General features: G+C 41.5%; 1 protein-coding gene and 1 long non-coding RNA gene across 2 annotated transcripts in view; one reads left to right on the plus strand and one right to left on the minus strand.

The window, feature by feature from the left end:
• Positions 1 to 1,801: 1,801 nt before the first annotated feature.
• On the minus strand, positions 1,802 to 2,693 carry LOC135564604 (uncharacterized). Its single transcript, XR_010461164.1, has 3 exons — positions 2,440 to 2,693; positions 2,009 to 2,072; positions 1,802 to 1,903 (listed from the first exon to the last, which is right to left on the minus strand). It is a non-coding gene; the product is annotated as an uncharacterized LOC135564604 (long non-coding RNA).
• Positions 2,694 to 5,969: 3,276 nt separating this feature from the next.
• Positions 5,970 to 19,407, plus strand: part of LOC115109643 (ankyrin repeat domain-containing protein 27-like) — a 33,005-nt gene continuing 19,567 nt past the window's right edge. The window contains 5 exon segments of the mRNA XM_029634827.2: positions 5,970 to 6,154; positions 11,414 to 11,536; positions 17,368 to 17,478; positions 17,900 to 18,056; positions 18,185 to 18,339. Of these exon segments, the coding sequence (XP_029490687.2) occupies positions 6,077 to 6,154; positions 11,414 to 11,536; positions 17,368 to 17,478; positions 17,900 to 18,056; positions 18,185 to 18,339 (624 nt within the window). The 5' untranslated portion in view covers positions 5,970 to 6,076.

The following is a 19,407-nucleotide window of genomic DNA, read 5'->3' on the forward strand; positions in this document are numbered from 1 at the left end:
CTTTATGTACATATTCTTTATCCCTTTACACTTGTGTGTATAAGGTAGTAGTTTTGGAATTGTTAGGTTAGATTACTCGTTGGTGTTTACTGCATTGTCGGAACTAGAAGCACAAGCATTTCGCTACACTTGCATTAACATCTGCTAACCATGTGTATGTGACAAATAAATTTGATTTGATTTGACTAGGGTGTCTATCATTGTCTCTGATTGGGGATCATATTTAGGCAGCCTTTTTTCCACCTGTTTTGTGTGGGATCTTACAGGACTGATGGTAGCGCTCACCTTGTCTTCTCCGGACAAGCTTTTTTCCGGATGCCCCAAACAATCGGAAAGGGGACTCATCAGAGAAAATGACTTTACCCCAGCCCTCAGCAGTCCAATCCCTGTACCTTTTGAAGAATATCAGTCTGTCTCTGATGTTTTTCCTGGAGAGAAGTGGCTTCTTTGCTGCCATTGTTGGCACCAGGCCATCCTCCAAAAGTCTTCGCCTCACTGTGCGTGCAGATGCACTCACACCTGCCTGCTGCCATTCCTGAGCAAGCTCTGTACTGGTGGTGCCCCGATCCCGCAGCTGAATCAACTTTAGGAGACTGTCCTGGCGCTTGCCGGACTTTCTTGGGCGCCCTGAAGCTTTCTTCACAACAATTGAACCGCTCTCCTTGAAGTTCTTGATGATTCGATAAATGGATGATTTGGGTGCAATCTTACTGGCAGCAATATCCTTGCCTGTGAAGCCCTTTTTGTGCAAAGCAATGATGACGGCACTTGTTTCCTTGCAGGTAACCGTGTTTGACAGAGGCAGAACAATGATTCCAAGCACCACCCTCCTTTTTGAAGCTTCCAGTCTGATATTCGAACTCAATCAGCACGACAGAGTGATCACCAGCCTTATCCTCATCAACACCCACACCTGTGTTAACGAGGGAATCACTGACATGATGTCAGCTGGTCCTTTTGTGGCAGGGCTGAAATGCAGTGGAAATGTTGTTTGGGGATTCAGTTCATTTGCATGGCAAAGAGGGACAGAGAGAATACAGTAGACGGCACGTATCAAAAGTTTGACTTATGACCCTATGTCCGGGTGATGTGTGCATGCCCATCCTGTCAGGACATCCTGGCGGGAAGTTATCACGTGGTTATGCCCATATAAGGGCATCCTGCCAGGACATCCTGTTCCTGTTCTCACGCCTTAAGAGTGAGTGTTAATTTATGCATATAGTGCATCTATTCCTTTGAAGCTGTCACGCTTTAGTTGGTGTTTATTTAACAAGATAGTGCATGTGTATATGTTAAAGCATGTGTGCGCAGTTGATCTATCCTAGGGTGTGTGTGTGTGTGTATATATATGTCTCTGCAGGGGTGTTTGAAACAATGTTTTTTATCTAAACAATTGAACAACAGGAGGGCATATATACATAAAGATACCCAAAGAACAGGTGATTTTTCCTATGTTGGGGATCAAAGGAGAGCTGCTCTCCAGGGGGTGGCGGTCACAGTCAATCATGCCAGCCTCTTTTTGAAAGGGTAATTGTACTCTTTAAGTTGGGCCCTTTACTTATAACTTAAACAGATTCATTTTCTACCTCACTTACTAATTAATGCAGTGGGATAAATCAGGTGTTTTTTGGTGGTCTTAAACAAATCTATTTTGAAACGAAAGTGTACACTTTACACACATGTTTATTGACTTTTTAAAAAAAGACCACAGTAACATGTCAGATATAGTAGGAATGCTACAAAATCTGCTAGTTCGTATGTATTTTCCAAAGCCTGTCTGGATGTGAACTACTTACGGAGCGGGGCTTGTGTGGGATATCCTGCGAGCAAGAGAGCCTGTCTTGACGGCGGTGATTTGGAAATGGCAGGATGTCAGGGGTAAACCTATAACCGGGCCCTTTATCTGTAAGAAAGGAATAGTAAAATTGTTTCATTAATTATAACATGTTTTAAAAGGTCTGTACTAAAGATTTAGAATTAAATAAAGGGTATTAAAGCTGTATCTCACCCTTTAACGAACGGGAATCTGTCGTTTTCTCTCTCGCCCCGGTCTGTCGCGGAGAAAGGCTTTTCTGGGAAAATGGGTATGTGCGTTTCAAAATAATGTCTTATTTTATACGAATACAGTCTTTCCTACAACAGACAGTTATAAACATAAACATTACATCAGCAGATGTCACAAAGTGCTTATACAGAAACCCAGCCTAAAATCCCAAACAGCAAACAATGCAGATGTAGAAGCACAGTGGCTAGGAAAAACTCCAAAGAAAGGCAGGAACCTAGGAAGAAACCTAGAGAGGAACCAGCCTCTGAGGGGTGGCCAGTCCTCTTCTGGCTGTGCCAGGTGGAGATTATAAGAGTACATGGCCATTAAGGCCAGATTGTTCTTCAAGATTTTCAAACGTTTAAAGATAACCAGCAGGGTCAAATAATAATTACAGTGGTTGTAGAGGGTGCAACATGTCAGCACTTCAGGTGTAAATGTCAGTTGGCTTTTCATAGCTGAGCATTCAGAGGTCAAGACAGCAGGTGCTGTAGACAGAGAGAGAGGGAGGGAGTGAGAGAGAGTTGAAAACAGCAGGTCCAGGACAAGGTAGCATGAAACTGGAGCTTTGCACGACCAGGTGGACTGGAGACAGCCAGGAGTAATCAGGCCAGGTAATCCTGAGAGTCCATGGTCCAAGGGCTCAGGTCCTCCTGGAGGGAAAGGAGAGAGGGAGAGAGAATTAGAGGGAGCATACATAAGTTCACACAGGACACCAGATAAGACAGGAGAATTACACCAGACAGGACAGACTGACCCTAGCCCCGCAGCACATAGACTATTGCAGCATAGATAATGGAGGCTGAGACAGGGGGGGCTGGCCTCATCCAACAATACCCCCGGACAGGGCCAACCAGGCCAGGCAGGATATAACCCTGCACACTGTCAAAGCACAGCCCCCCCACTACTAGAGGGATATCAACAAGTTCTCATTTACAACTGCGACCTGGCCAAGATAAAGCAAAGCAGTGCAACAAAAACAACAACACAGAGTTACACACAAACAAATGTACAGTCAATAACACAGAATAATAATAACAGGACTATGTAAGAAATTTAGAGTTTTATTTTGCTTTCCAAGCACACCTAATATTTTTTTTCGACCAGGAAGAATCCACTTGAACACCCCGCCAACTGGTAATTACTAGTGGAAAACTTGTCCATCATCCCTGAGCCACAACTTCCTTCACATGCTGGCCTCTGACATCACCTACAATGGGAATTACCTTGATAACAGCATTGTCAGCAGTTAAATGCAATAAGAAAAAGGAAAGGAGGCTGCTAAGGGAAGAACGGCTCATAACAATGGCCAGAGCAGAGCAAATGGAATGGCATCAAACACCTGGAAACCATGTGTTTGATGTATTTGAATCCATTCCACCTAATCCGCTAATCATTACCACGAGCCCGTCCTCCCCAATTAAGGTGCCACCAACCTCCTGTGAATGTATTAATATGGTTTTTGAACACTTTAATTTGTTGCCAAGCATGATTGCTGTACTTTTAGTTTATGGTTGACACAGCTTGTTGGCCATTAGCCAATCTGTGTTTCACAATGAGATCAACTGCCCCCAAAGATAACTGCCCCCCCAAAACAGTTTTTTTTTGTAACCATCAATGAGGTTGCTGCACCTTCCACTATTCAGCTGCAAACTGCTCTAATTTGTTGGTAAAGATAGGAAGACCCCACTACTGAGGAGACACGAAATTCCCCCATTGAATTGTCACACCCCACCTAAACAAAATGGGGAAATGTTATGTGGACCAGTTAATTAAGCAAAATCAGAGCTATTTTTGCAATACAGATCAGCGCTATGTTTACTGATGACCAAATTAAACATTATCCCTTTAAAGGAGATGGTAGGAAAAAACATTTTGGAAGGATGAAGTCCTGAGGAGAACTAGACCCCAGTGCATTTTTTTTGTGGCCTACGTGTTTGTTGTTGTATCACACTTAAATATAGATCACGTTGTTCTGTAACAATAACTTCTGTATCTACCAAACAAATGCAACATTTCAAGCCATTACAATAGTCAGTGGTAGGGTGGGGGAGACAAACCACCTTTGACAATCTTATTCAATCATTTTATGGTGATACAAATAGATTTCTCAGGGCAGTCATATATTATTTTAGGACCACATGTTGACTTGCCATATACTGTAATTTGATTGCACGGTGGTGTCATCCTTTCCTTTGACGTTTTCACGAACCCTCAACACCGACAGACATGTTAGGACTCGAGGGTTTGGTTTGCTGCGCCTGATTGGTTGACTAAACCAAATTAGCGAATGTTTTCCTCGTCATCGAGTTAGAGAGACCGGTAGTGCTGACAGCCAGGCAGGCATCAAATGGTAGACTTTCTTCTGTTTACACGGTCAGGCTTTTGAAGAAGTGCAATTTGCAATGCGATTCCGGAGTGTTTAGCAGATAAAGAGGTACGTTATGGACATAGCTATATTGTGTTTGTATGAATGTCCATCCAAGCCGACGTTGCTGTTGTTGTGATAGAAAACGTTTGCTAGCTAAAAGATGAGCAGCTAATATAACGTTAGCTAGCTAAAAGCTAGCCAATGTAAGAACACAAATATTTGGCATTGAAACCTCGACCCATGTAGATGCTGCAATCCATTTGCTATATATTGCTACGACTTTGAGTGAAGTGTTCCTCTCGATCCGGGCAGCTGTTATGAATTTAAATTCTGTTATGCTTGATTCCACCTTTCAAAACAAGCATATGTTTGACATTGGTTGTCACTTACAGCTTATCACAGGAAATTGCTACCACATTTCACAATTTTCGGGCAACCTTGTTTAGCCATTACCTGGAAGACCTCAACATGTGGCACTGTAGTATCCCTGGGGCACCTGGCCTATCCATTGAGACTAGACGGAATACAGCTTTTGTCATTTTTGACTTTTTGTAGCAGGTTAGAATTTAACATAGCAGGTTAGGAGAATTCGGCTATGGTTAGCTAAAAACAAACGACTTTTGACGTCAATTTAACAAAAGTTGTATTCTTTCTAGCCATGTCCAGCCTATCCACAGTGAGGTCTTGGGAAGACTAATAAGAACATAGGCCGAATGATCAATTGCACATGAGTGGGTGCAGAGCAGCATGTGATTTGGGCTACTTACTTGTATATCCAAAAATGGTTGAGACCGACTTGGAAGTTCCCCCAAGAATGCAGAAAAAATTATATGTAGGGCCTGTCATGCTCTGTAGAATTAACTTGGCAATGGAAACTGACATACCGTTTACTCTATACTTGAATATCAAACCAAAGAATAGTAAAATAATACAGAGCTTGCAGATACAATTCAAACAGTGACCTTAATAAACCGTGAGAGTCTGATACTATTGGGAAGTTGTGGACAATTGTGTTAAATATGTATACCTCCATATACTACAGTGCCTATATAATAGACCAGTTTTTAATTTAGTAGTATTGGCCAAGGAGTCTGTAGCTGTAGCCTATGTGTCAAAGGTCACCAGTCTGTCTTGAGAATTCCTAGACCATGAGGTCAGTAGTGTAACCTCTGTTACCCAGAAGTAAAATTCTCTTCTCTCATGAAAGTTTGTCACTTCCTGTTTTATTGCTGGGCGGAATGCAGTAGAGCTCGTCAGCTTGTAGTCCTAATAACCAGAAATGAGTTACCTCTGGTTCGTTCAGCCATTTCTATGGGGAAAGCAAGGCAGTTAACCCTCAACAACAACTGGCACAGATGGCGTCAATTTAAAGCAACCCCCTGCACCTCTCTGATTCAGAGGGGTTAGGTTTAAATGCGGAAGACACATTTAGGTTTAATGCATTCAGTTGTGCAACTGACTAGGTATCTCCCTTTCCCCCCAAAAAACATATTTTTCTTTGAATACATTTTTACAATACAGACAATTTTGACTTTGGCTGTGGAATCTAGTGGAAATTGGTTTATCATCTGCACCCGGGCTTGAAAATCACCAGTTCAACCACTGCCTTCGTCCAATCCTGATTTGTCCAAAAATCTGGAAATGTTGAATTGTAGTGTCCAATGGAAATGCGAGAGCGCATGGTGAGTGGATGTGTCGTTGTGAAAACGGCCTGGTTCAACTTCACTAAATTGTGTACGGTAAGTGTATCTTTTGTATTTGGAAGATTCTTTCTCGCTTATGTGATAGGGTTTCCAAAACTGTATCGCTAGCGAGGATTAACCCCATCAGTCCCAGCAAAAATGGGCTCTTCATTTATCTGACTTTAATTTATCTACATGACCAGCCCATATATTTAGCCTCACAATTAAGTGTTTTGCCATTTTCTTTTCAGGGCAACCAGGGCTACAAGTAGAACACAAAACAGTGGTATTTAAAAGCCTTTGATGAGCACAATTGAAGATGGTCATCCACAAAATTTGATTTGTGGGCACATAAAACGATATCCAGTTTTGGAATGTTATCCGTGGGATATCGAGCTAGTGATCAAAACTCTAAATTACATTATATCAATTGCAGTTATTTTATTATTCTGTTGGACAAGCACATGACATAGCCCTACTCTGCAATGTTGTTGGGAAAATGACTTTCCATGGAAACAACAGGATGGATGTTACAGATGGTGATATTGGCTGTATTGAGGAATCAAAACGAGAGTCTGACTGACTCTGTAAACATTGCCATGGCTTTGGCAGAGGAAATTATGTTTTCTCCTATTTTTTTAAAGTGCAATTGAAGCGGTAAGTTTGAAACCTTGTGTTTGAATTACAATGATTGTTTCTGCTCATCCTGGAGTCTATCAGTATGTTCAGAGAGGAAGTGAGAGGCACAACTCGCCGATAATACCGTTTGTTTTTCATTGTTTCGCCCACCAAGCAAGGAGTTTTTGTATGGAGGTCAATGTGTCGAATTTGTTCAACCAAAAAATTAATGGCTTATTTTCTAGTTAAGATTTATTTGATCTAATAGAAGTTTCATAATGCTTAAGTTGTTACGAGTGTACAGATATAAGTAGAACACTTGACAGTCTCAAGATAACCTTTTGTCATCAATATTAGATTGATGTACAGCTGGGGTGTCAAATCATTCCATGGAGGGCCGACTGTGCTGGTTTTTGTCATTTCCTATCGATGTGTGTCCAATTTAAAACCTAGACAACCTGATCAATAATTGATCAATCAAGTACACGAGAGGAGCGAAAACCTGAAGACACTCATCCCACCATGGATTCAGTTTGACAGGTGATGGTCTATACAGTGTGACCAAACAGGATGAAAGGCCAGACTGAGAATACGTTATTTCCCATTATCTTGAAGAGAACGGACATTTGTATTTATGCTCACAAAGGCCAGATCCCATCACCAACTCACCCATCGTGAAATGCCTGCCTTGGCTTTCCTGAAGTGGAAAATGTGCTGTAAGCCGTAGCGTTCACTCCCCACACGTGTGAAGGAAGGTTACCCCCAAACAGGGCTGTTCAGACCCAGCTGACCGGTCACATGGTTAGATGGCACATTCTTCAGGGTTTCAGGCCAGCAGGCAGCATCCATCTGACACCAAGGAGGCAGCAGCACTGTGAGATGAGGGTGGAGGTGGAGCTGCTGCCTTCATGCTAAGACAGTTACTGCTTCACTATGCAGCCCAGTCATGAAGCCCATGGCATTATCATTCCTAGGATTCGTAAAGATGATGTTGATCTCAGCGTTTCAAGGCCTGTTTACGAGGCGCAATCACGTGAGTAGCCTGATGAACTGATCTTAGATGAGACTGAAATGGATTTCATACTCTTTTGTTCCCCATTTTGGGGATGATGCTCACATGTTTTTATGGTGTTTTCAATGGATTGATTGGAATCTTACATCAGAAGAACATGTGACGACACAGTGCCTGCCATATGACCTGGCTAAATCTCATATTTACAGGCATTGCGCTACACCTGCAAAAACATCTGCTAAATATTTGTATGTGACCAATAACATTTTATATGAGATTATAGTTTTGATTCAGAAGGAGATGAGGCTAACATCGGAACATTTATAACTTGACTCAACAAGCAGAGATGTAGAGCCCCCAAACTGGCAGACCGGCTCCGAACCCAGAACGGGTTCAATACGGGCTGCAGGTCCCGAATTTTGTCATTTTATTTTTCTAATTTACTCGGTCGGGCTTCGACCCCTGATATCATATAAACACACATAAGCCATGGAAGAATGCATAGAATTACAGGTATTTAGCTTCAAACAGCTAAAAAGAATCTCTGCCTCATGCAAAAAATGTAAAATTGTCGGAAATTGTCTTTAAAACTGCAACATTTTCTCTCCACCAATTTGTTACTACGCCGATAAATTACATTATCCATTTTGTCACCTAGGACATCTGTGACCAGACGTTCTCAAATAATACTTGAGTACCCCTTGATGCAGACAAGACAATGCACACAAAATAGACCTATCTTATTATATACAATATGTTGTTTATGCACAACCATGTCGTCTACAAAGCTACCATCTGCACTAATAGCTGGGACAAAGCAGAGACCAACCAAACAAGACAATCTCCTCTCTCCTATTAGGCCGATTCAACCAGTAATGAGACTGACCTCGAAAGAAAAGTCACACCTCACCGTTATTTTTAAACATTTCATTTAACCAGGCAAGTCAGTTTAGAACAAATTATTATTTATGTTGACGGCCTACCGGGCAGAACAACAGATTTTATTTTACCTTGTCAGTTTGGGGATTCGATCCAGCAACCTTTCTGTTACTGGCCCAACGCTCTAACCACTAGGCTATCTGCCGCCCCCCAACATCCTGTTAGTTAGATCATTCCCGTGTGTCTTTGTGGGTGACTGACTGCTTCATTGAAATTTGATGTCTGTTGCAAGGTCTCCCAAGCATGTCATACAGAGACAAAATCTAACGCCCCACGTTGGGGGATCATGCAATTATGTGGTGAACCAACTTTAAGTAATTTAATTTCCCGAAAACGTTAACAAGCTCAGCCGAGAGGCAGCTGGCTGGCGAGGTGAGGGAGGTGAAAAGTGACCCTGGAGAGAGAGAGAGAGACAATCTTCCTGTTGTTCCTGCTGTGGTTTAAGATGCCTCAGGAAAGAGGAGCGCGAGCTTCTGGACCTAGCTGCTCCCGTCTTTGCTTCTTTGTCCTCTTCAAGTAGAGTAGGCCTAAGCCTTTGACCAAGCCAGAGCAGCCCATAGGGCAGGAGCAGGATCTCCTGTTTCTGTAGCTTGAGGAAGCTTGATGGACACACACCACATTTGAATTGTTGCTTGGGTGCCAGTGAAAAAATGTTAGCTAGTCAGATTAGTTTCTGGTTCACAATGATTTATTTTTTCAAACAGCAATGGGTATGCAAACCAGGTTTTCAAAAAGTTTGACGTCTTGGTTGAATCTTCGGGTTGCGCAGTTCAGTCATCGTGCACTGTTTGAATCAACATTTCTAAAGGCTTTCCCAAAATACCTTCCCAATTAACTGTTGACTGCAAAGTAGGTCTACCTGGCAGAATGAAATCATGATTTGTATCAATTGCGGGGCATTTGTTTAGCAAACTATGCCATCACATGTAGCCTACACTGTACATTGTGCAGTACAAACAACGGTCTCTTGCTAGGTGCGTAATTGAATTAAAGGTCAACTAAAGACCTCAAAAGTGGTCTCCTAATGTGGTTTAAGAGTTGTTGTGGACTGAGAGCAACAAGTGAACTCGGAAATCTGGAAAAACAAAACACGGGCCCTACTGTGCTACTGACTGTTCAAAATCGCTAAATATTGTGCAAAAGTTTTTTTGTACTCCAAATAATCACTTTAAATATCATATTGTCAAGTTAAAATGTAATTGTTTGTGCATGGAGGGTAGATCATTATAGGACAATTTAAAGGTAACATCCGCTTTCCCTGGCCTTTATTCTTTTGAATGAGTGCCAGTAGCTTTCAGTTGGCACTGGACCGGTGTGCCACTTGCAAATTTACCTGGAATGTCAAGCCTTGCAGGGGCATGCTAATTTAAAAGTTGGCTAGTCATTATTAGTCTGGTTCTGTATGGATTGCAGGTACATTGTGGGAGACAAGTCGGGTCACTAAACATTTGTGCAACCAAATCACATGCCGGTGCCATCAACACTAGTCTGTCCTCTTGGCAGACACTATTGATATTGAAACCCCTCTTAGCCAACCAGCAGTTTAGTCCTAACCTACTTCATGTCAACAACTTTAATATGTGACAGACCGGCTTGGTTCAGTCTTATGTAGCGCAATTTGAAATTGTTTTTTTTACATTGGATGAAAGTAGAGACTCAGAGCTAGAAAATGGTATATCATACACTACAGTTGAGGAACAATGGGAAAGTAATTCTGCTTTGAAAGTTGACAAACTTGTAACCTCACTTTTGAGAAAATGGCCCTTGAATGTTTTGGTAAACCTACTGGAGAGCTCTTCTTTGTCTACACCCATTCAGCATAGTTCACGCCAAGTTAATGGCGAACTAATTACAGAAAATAGCTTACAATTGTGAGTGTGACGAAATAAAAGCAGGGCGTTCTACCTGAGGATTTTAGAACTTGGACACTCTCTCGTTGGCCTAACGTGATATCCTAATTTGACTTTGGTCCAGGCCATGTTCATCACATTACCGTCTCGGGTAGATTTGATTTGATATAGTTTGCGTCTAAGTTTATTTGTCACATGCACATAATACAGAAGATGTAGTGAACATATTTTCCCTTTCCTTTCCCTTAGTTTGACGATGTAATCCGGAGACAGGTGTTTTCTACAACAGCCTATGTGTTCTCTTTTTGACAATTTGCAATCAAACAGCAGAATTTTCTCCATCTCCTCAGCTATCATACTTTAATTCCACTGATTTCAAAAGTTGGTCCTCCAGAAAGTGGAGAGCAACACTCAGCCAGTTCTACTATGTGATATTTTTCAAAAAAGCTGTGTTAGAAAGGATTACCTACACATACTGACCAGCTCACGTTATAGACAAAAGCTCACTACTTGGCAGACCAATCATCTCTCGGCATATCTCAGCCAATCATGGCATGGCTAGCGGGAAGGTTCCAGCCTTTTTCCGGGGCTAAACCAACTAGGCTTGTATTTTAACAATTGTATTTGTATTTATAGATGACATGTTTGATATTAAGGCGCATGAAAGTTCACATGTTCCAGAAGACTTTTCTGCCGAAAAATCCATTTTGATAAAAATAAAAACTTTACGTTCAAATGGCTCTCCTGTGAAGTAGTGACACGTGACATACGCCTAGTTTCCTGAAACGAGTCCCTTTTGGAGCAACATGAATGCATGTTTTGTCAGCTGAATTTCCTGGTATCGAACCCTTCCCTCCCACCACATATTTACTGTAAACTGTCCTCTCTTCCTCCCAGGAGCCAGAGATCCAGTTCCTTATGGCTCTGTATGATGAGAACCTCCAGAACAACCCTTTTTATCTGGCGCTGGAGAAGCAGCGTCCTGACCTGTGCAGCAGAGTGGCAGAGCTCCATGGCATCGTGAGTGACTGACAACTATGGCTGTGGGGCTACATATAGTGCTCAGCTCAGCCTTTTACATCATGTACAGTGGGCTCCAAAATTACTGGCATCCCTGACTGGCAATGCACAAACAATACTTAAAAAAATATAAACAATATAATTATAGCGAGAAACTCAAAATACCAACATGTGAGAAATACTGTGCTTTATTAATATTTCAATGGAACCCACCAAAATCATACAATTATTTAATACAAAATCAATTGAACCAAAATCAAGGTTTCATAATTATTGGCACTCTTCATTTAGTACTTAGTGCAACCACCTCTGGCAAGGATAACAGCATGGTCTTTTCCTGTAATGTTTGACAAGGTTAAGGAACACATTTGGAGGGATTTTGGACCATTCCTCTATGCAGATCCTTTCAAGAGCCTTCACATTCTTGGGTTTGCGCTTATCAACTGCCCTCTTCAACTTGATTGGATTGAGGTCCAGCGACTGAGATGGCCATGGCAGAACATTGATGTTGTTGTCACAGAACCATTTCTGTGTGGATCTTGAGGTATGTTTCGGGTCATTGTCTTGTTGGAAAGTCCACCTACGGCGAAGTTCCAGTCTTCTGGCAGAGGTAACCAGATTGTCAGCCAAAATTGCCTGATACTTGGTAGAGTTCATTATGCCATCAATCTTAACTAGTGCCCCTGGACCTCTGGAATTAAAACAGCCCCAAAACATCACTGACCCCCCCTCCATATTTCACCATGAGTATGAGGTGCCTCTCCTTGTATGCATCTCTGTTTCGACGCCAAACATGCCGATGCTGTATCTGACCAAAATGTTCAATTCTGGTCTCATCTGACCAGAGCACCTTCTTCCAGTCATAATTTAAATGACTTTTGGCAAACTCCAAGCTCTTGTGTCTTTGTCTTGGGGTCAGAATGGGCTTTCTTCTGGCAACCCTTCCAAAGATCCTGTGCTTTTTGAAACCTGGTGACCCCAAGATGCCACCAAGGCCTGCAATTCTTTCACAGTGATTCTTTGCTATTTTGTTGCTTCTCTCACCATCCTCCTCCCTATCCTAGGGGGCAAAATGCATTTGCGCCCTCTACCCGTGAGGTTTTCAACTGTTCCATATCTTTAGATTTTTTTTATAATTGCCCTGACAGTGCTCAGTGGTATATTCAATCGTTTGTGGATCTTGTAGCCATTTCCAGATTTATGAAGGTCTATGACCATCTGTCTCTTTTGAACTGCCAGTTCTTTTCTTTTCTTTTTGTTCATGGTGTTGGATGACAGAGGGATATTGCATGTGTGTTACCTCATTTTTATACCCTAGTGAAACAGGAAGTGATGTAATGGCTCAATATAGTTCCTTAAGTCTTAGATAAACTTAAATAAGTGGAATTTAATTTGGTGTAATTTTGCTAAATGTTATTATGTTAAACCTTGATTTGGAGGACATTGATTTTTTAATTAAATCAATAAATTATTTTGGTTGGTTCCATTGAAACATTAATAAAGTACAGTATTTCTCACATGTTGGTATTGAGTTTATCTCCATAACTAGATTGTTTATAATTTTTAAGTATTGTTTGTGCATTGCCAGTCAGGGTGCCAGTAATTTTGGAGCCCACTATATGTATTAGGGACTAGGCTCAGTAGAATAGTAGCTTGTTCAGACAAGCAGTGGCAGGTGGAGTGGAGCCCCACCAATATCTAGGAAATGTGCATGCAATTCTGTTATTTCACGTCACAACAATATATCATATCAGTAAATAATATTTTATTTAAAACATTTGATTGACCTAATAAAGCATATGTGGTCGCTTTCCCATTGTATTGTTTGGTACATTTTCGTTGAATAAGGCAGCTCCAAAATGCAGCCGTTTCAGCCTCACTCTGTGCTTTCTGTGGTGGAGGGGCAGACAGAAAATGAATTACAGAGCGTAGATGTCATTGATTTTTCTGTGGTTGCGCGTGATTGTCTCAGCACCTGCTGGGTGAGCTAGCCAGCAAAAGTCCATCTTCGGTGCGTCATTGATTAATCGGCATGACCGATTTAATTAGCGCCGATTTCAAGTTTTCATAACAATCGGTAATCGGACGCCGATTACATTGCAATCCACGAGGAGACTGCGTGGCAGGCTGACCACCTGTTACCCGAGTGCAGCATCAAAAGGACCTTGTGGCTGCAAGGAGCCACGGTATGATGCTAGCTAACATTAAACTGATCTTATAAAAAAAACGATCAATCTTCACATAATCACTCGTTAACTACACATGGTTGATGATATTACTAGGTTAACTAGCTTCTCCTGCGTTGCATATAATCAAAGCATTGCCTGTTAATTTTTTTATTAAAAAGTAATTGGCCACATAAATCAAGGTCTTATGTCTTTGATTAAGGTCTTTGATTGGGCTGTCAACATCAAAGCTGGCTAGTTGTTTACTGTTAGGTTCCAATTCTCAGAGTGAAAAACTCAATGGACACTGAAAGTTGAACCAAGTTGAATTATTCATCCCCCCCCCCCTTCCTCATCACTAATCCATGGCTCTCTCCCCTTATCAATGGGTTTGCTTCCCTGCACTCAATATTTCAATAGGATACCTGATATAATGTAAACGTTATACATTACCCCCTCACCCTCAGTGACATGAATAAACATGAACCCAACATCATGCACTGTTAGCACATCTTCAAGCTAGGTAGCTTAGCTCGCTGAAACATGTCGACTAGCTTAGCTATCTCCTAGCAAATAATTGTCAAACTTAGCGTTATGAAGGAAATGTAGAGAGAAACTCTTGGTTGGGCGGTATACTGTATTTTGAAATATCATCAGTATGAGTTTCCAATACAATTTTAGTGTTGGTTATACATTTTAATATTAGTACTTAAAAATGTTTTAAAAAAGCTTTTATAGATACCTGCAGTCAACTTGTGCACTAGGTAATAGATAAAGCAGATTATGTTCATAATTTTGCCTGTTAATAAGAAATAATCTACGCTTACTAGTTTCCCAAAACAGCTGTTTGAGCCAGTCACGTGTGTTTGTTTACAAAGAAGCACCACACTTAAGTGAGGTGATCAAGTTACAGTTGTATGAAATTCACTACTAATGTTTGCCAGCTATACAGCACCAGTCAACAGTTTGGACATGCCTACTCATTCTGGTGTTTCCTTTATTTTTCACTATTTTCTACATTGTAGAATAATAGTGAAGACATCAAAACTATGAAATACCACACATGGAATCATGTGTTAAACAAATCAAAATATTTTATATTTGAGATTCTTCAAGTAGCTACCCTTTGCCTTGATGACATCTTTGCACACTCTTGGCATTCTCTCAACCAGTTTCATGAGGAATGCTTTTCCAACAGTCTTGAAGTTCCCACATATACTCTGGGATGCTGGCCTTCTAGGCAGAGTTCCCCTGTCCAGTGTCTGTGTTTTGACCATCTTAATCTTCTTTTTATTGGCCATTCTGAGATTAGGCTTTTTCTTTGCAACTCTGTCTAGATGGCCAGTGTCCTGGAGTCGCCTCTTCACTGTTGACATTGAGACTGGTGTTGTACGGGGACTATTTAATGAAGCTGCCAGTTGAGGACTTATGAGGTGTCTGTTTCTCAAACTAGACACTCTAATGTACTTGTCCTCTCTAGTGGACTGACAATATATGATGGCTTGTTGCACATATTGAAAAGGAGGTGTGGAAAGTAGAGAGGGGGGAAAAGGGACATTTATCGTACATTTGGAAACAACGCTCACAGTAACCATATACCTTACACACAAGTTGCCACCCGTTTGGGTAAGAAATGCAATGTATTTATGTGTAGATGGCTTTGTTCGTCGTCTCTGAAACCAATCAATCTTTGTATGGGGAATGGCTCGATTAGTGGACAACCAGAGCCTTACACCCGAGGTCACAATGTCCTTCTTCATAGTGGTCTTGTGTTCAAATAGAACAGATCTTCAGATGCACCAATGGTTGTCTGAGATGGGATTCTTTTCCCTTCCCACCTTGTGTCTTTAGTCAAAGTTCTAGGACCACTTTTACATGCCCAGCTGCAGACTGGCAATGCTAAGGTCTAGTCTTTATCTTCACCTTGTGTGGAGTTTCCAGTTTCTAACCATTTCAACGTGTGGACCGCGCTCTCACATCTTTTAGCTCACCCTTCACATTTGCTGGTCTGCATGTTAATTCTTAGCGAGTCCTTTTAAGCACTCTAGCCGAAAAGTGCGGTTCCATCACACTGACACGCTCTTCTGACATCATTCGGTGTGTGGCTTAGTTTTCATGTCCTTTGCACATTAACTATGTTCTCGTTAGGAATGTGATTTCAGTTTTCTATCTTAACAAAAAAATGTAAGTCTTCATATTTCCTACACAATGTAAAGGATGTAAATTTGAAGAGCTTTCACACTATGTCAAGTTACAGTATGTGTGTTATACTGTTTTTAATGACATCACAAAATGAAAAACAATTTGACATGATTATTCTTTAGATCCCCACTGACCATTCCGATCTTAGAAATATTGTTCCAATATTCACTTTTTGACATTCAGGGTTTTTGGCTTCTCAGCTGCATAAGATTTACGTGGGAGAGCGGGGGGTCTGGCTATTTGCCAAGCTGATCGGAGGCCTTTGAGTCATGACAGTAAGGAAGCTGAAGCCTAACCGTTGTTGTTGATTAGTTTACTCCAATTATGGGAGGGGTGGTAGGGTTAGGGGAAAATATTTATATATTTTTTTTGTGAAAAAATAACAGTGCCTTCCTGGCACTATGGCTGCTGAATCAAGTGCATCTACCCCCAATAGAACAAAGCTAATAAAGATAATTGGAGTGCAAGGCTTTATAATTGTTCTTTTTACAGAGATGTTTGGTGATTGACTAGGAATGCCTTGGAGATCAACCAATTGATTGCAATCGACGGGTTGGTGACTACTGGCCTAGGTCTATACGTTCTTTCCCAGACTCATGAATGGAACGTTTTGAGCGTAGCATAAGGTAACCAGTCCATCCAGTATGCATAATAAGATGGTACACACTCAAAGGTGATTACTAGAATTAATTTAATTTGGGAGTATAGGCCAGACTAATTATGTACCAAAAGACAATGTTTTTCTGCCATGCGTAATATAAGGTAGGCTATGTATTGTATATAATGCCTCAATCATTATTTTAATTCTGTGTTTTTGGGGGGGCTTGGGCTAATATAGACCTATGCATAAGCTCTAATATGCAAAGTAAAAACAGGCACAAACTTCCCAAATTCTCCCAATAGCCAGGTGCAAGGGGAGAGAAAATGACCAAGCTGCATCTTTCAGTCAAACATAAGTTAAAACTAATGCAATTTTCACTAGTCTGTAATAACCTAATCATATTTTACCAGTTCGCCAACAAGCATAGGCCTGTTAAAACTAGGCTACATCGACAAAATACTGTGGTGACTTTGAGAGAACTTTGAGTTGATTTAAATTGCAACAAATACAACATGAAACCGTTAGATGAATGTGTATATTTCTCCATTTACAGTGTTCGAATCATGTCAGATTTTTTTCCCTCTGGTATTAAATGCTTTAAAAGAGAAGCAAAGAGTTCGTGCTGACACTACGGTCATGGGTATTGGATTGCATGTGGGCACTGGGCAGTAGGCCATATCATAAAGAAATCAAGGCTACTTCCTGGGGCGAAGTAGCAATGTCACAGTAAGATCAGATGCTTTTTATTGTAGAAACTTTACCAATGAAACCATTGATAAATCCATTCTTAGAGTCACGAGAAACATGTTTTTTTTTTTTTTTAATTTAAAACCTTGATGATGGTCATATTACTGTGCCCCCAGGTTTTGGTGCCGTGCCGTGGAAGTCTAACCCTTGGGGCGTACACAGCAGCCCAGTTTGAAACCTACGTTTTACAGCCCTCTGGAGAGGGATATCAGACTGTAGATGGGAAGGTAAGTTCCATCAGACCAGTACCACGGCATATGGAAACGACACAGTATCGATCCAGGCTGTATCACACCCGGCCGTGATTGGGAGTACCATAGGGCGGCACACAATTGGCCCAGTGTCGGCCGTCATTGTAAATAAGAATTTGTTCTTAACTGACTTGCCTAGTTAAATAAAGGTAACATTTTTAAAAGTATTAGCCATCTCTTGATTCTACAGTTGTTACACTGAGAAATTGTATACTAGTGTACTATTGTCCTCTATTCCTCTATTTTAACATGGTCAAATATGTGTTGAATCATTGGTTTACTACACCAAAACATCAGACTATTTCATATTCTCTGGCCTAACTGTATGTCTTTGGTTGATTCTACTCTGCTATAACGGAGGATATTGGGGTCTGCTCCTCCTTTTCCTCTCTGATAGGATCTGACCATCCAGGACAGCCAGGTCAGACTGGGCGCAGGGTTCCAGGCCCCTGCCAATGTGCCCATCCTGTTTGAGGAGACTTTTTACAATGAGAAGGAGCAGAGCTACAGCATCCTCTGTATCGCCAGGCCCATCGACACAGACCAAAGCCCAGGTACCGCTCTCCTCCAGAAGCCATGAAAGTCTATTTAAGTGGGTGTGCGATTTTAGTTGATGTTGAACCAGATACAAACAGCCTACAGCCACCATCTCACTCTCGCCTTTCTTGTCTCCCTCTCTCAGTGGAGGTGACCCCCAGCCCAGGCCTGTACTGTCTGAAGAATGTGGAGGATGTCCGGGAGTTTCTGGGCCGCCATGCGGAGAAACTGGACAAGTTCATAAGCAGCTTCTGCCATTCCTTTAAAGAGCAGGAAAGGAAGGGACTGCGACACCACATCGTAAGCACCGTGCCTAATCCTGATGGACACTACTAGCTCACTGCTAGCTAGCTAGCAATTTCACAAGGGTCGAGTAAAACCATTTCCACGCATGATAACCTACACTGAGTGTACAAAACATAAGGAACGCCTGCTTTTTCCATGACGTAGACTGACCAGGTGATAGCTATGATCTCTTGCTGATGTGACCTGTTAAATCCACTCCAAGCATTGTATATGAAGGGGAGGAGAATGATTCTAGAATGATTTTTAAGCCTTGAGACATTTTTATTTTATTTATTTCACCTTTATTTAACCAGGTAAGCAAGTTGAGAACAAGTTCTCATTTACAATTGCGACCTGGCCAAGATAAAGCAAAGCAGTTCGACACATACAACGACACAGAGTTACACATGGAGTAAAACAAACATACAGTCAATAATACAGTAAAAAAAACAAGTCTATATACAATGTGAGCAAATTAGGTGAGAAGGGAGGTAAAGGCAAAAAAGGCCATGGTGGCAAAGTAAATACAATATAGCAAGTAAAACACTGGAATGGTAGTTTTGCAATGGAAGAATGTGCAAAGTAGAAATAAAAATAATGGGGTGCAAAGGAGCAAAATAAATAAATACATTAAATACAGTTGGGAAAGAGGTAGTTGTTTGGGCTAAATTATAGGTGGGCTATGTACAGGTGCAGTAATCTGTAAGATGCTCTGACAGTTGGTGCTTAAAGCTAGTGAGGGAGATAAGTGTTTCCAATTTTAAGAGATTTTTGTAGTTCGTTCCAGTCATTGGCAGCAGAGAACTGGAAGGAGAGGCGGCCAAAGAAAGAATTGGTTTTGGGGGTGACTAGAGAGATATACCTGCTGGAGCGTGTGCTTACAGGTGGGAGATGCTATGGTGACCAGCGAGCTGAGATAAGGGGGGACTTTACCTAGCAGGGTCTTGTAGATGACATGGAGCCAGTGGGTTTGGCGACGAGTATGAAGCGAGGGCCAGCCAACGAGAGCGTACAGGTCGCAATGGTGGGTAGTATATGGGGCTTTGGTGACAAAACGGATTGCACTGTGATAGACTGCATCCA

This window comes from Oncorhynchus nerka, linkage group LG25 (assembly GCF_034236695.1).
Source record: "Oncorhynchus nerka isolate Pitt River linkage group LG25, Oner_Uvic_2.0, whole genome shotgun sequence".
In the NCBI taxonomy this organism is placed as follows: Eukaryota; Metazoa; Chordata; class Actinopteri; order Salmoniformes; family Salmonidae; genus Oncorhynchus; species Oncorhynchus nerka.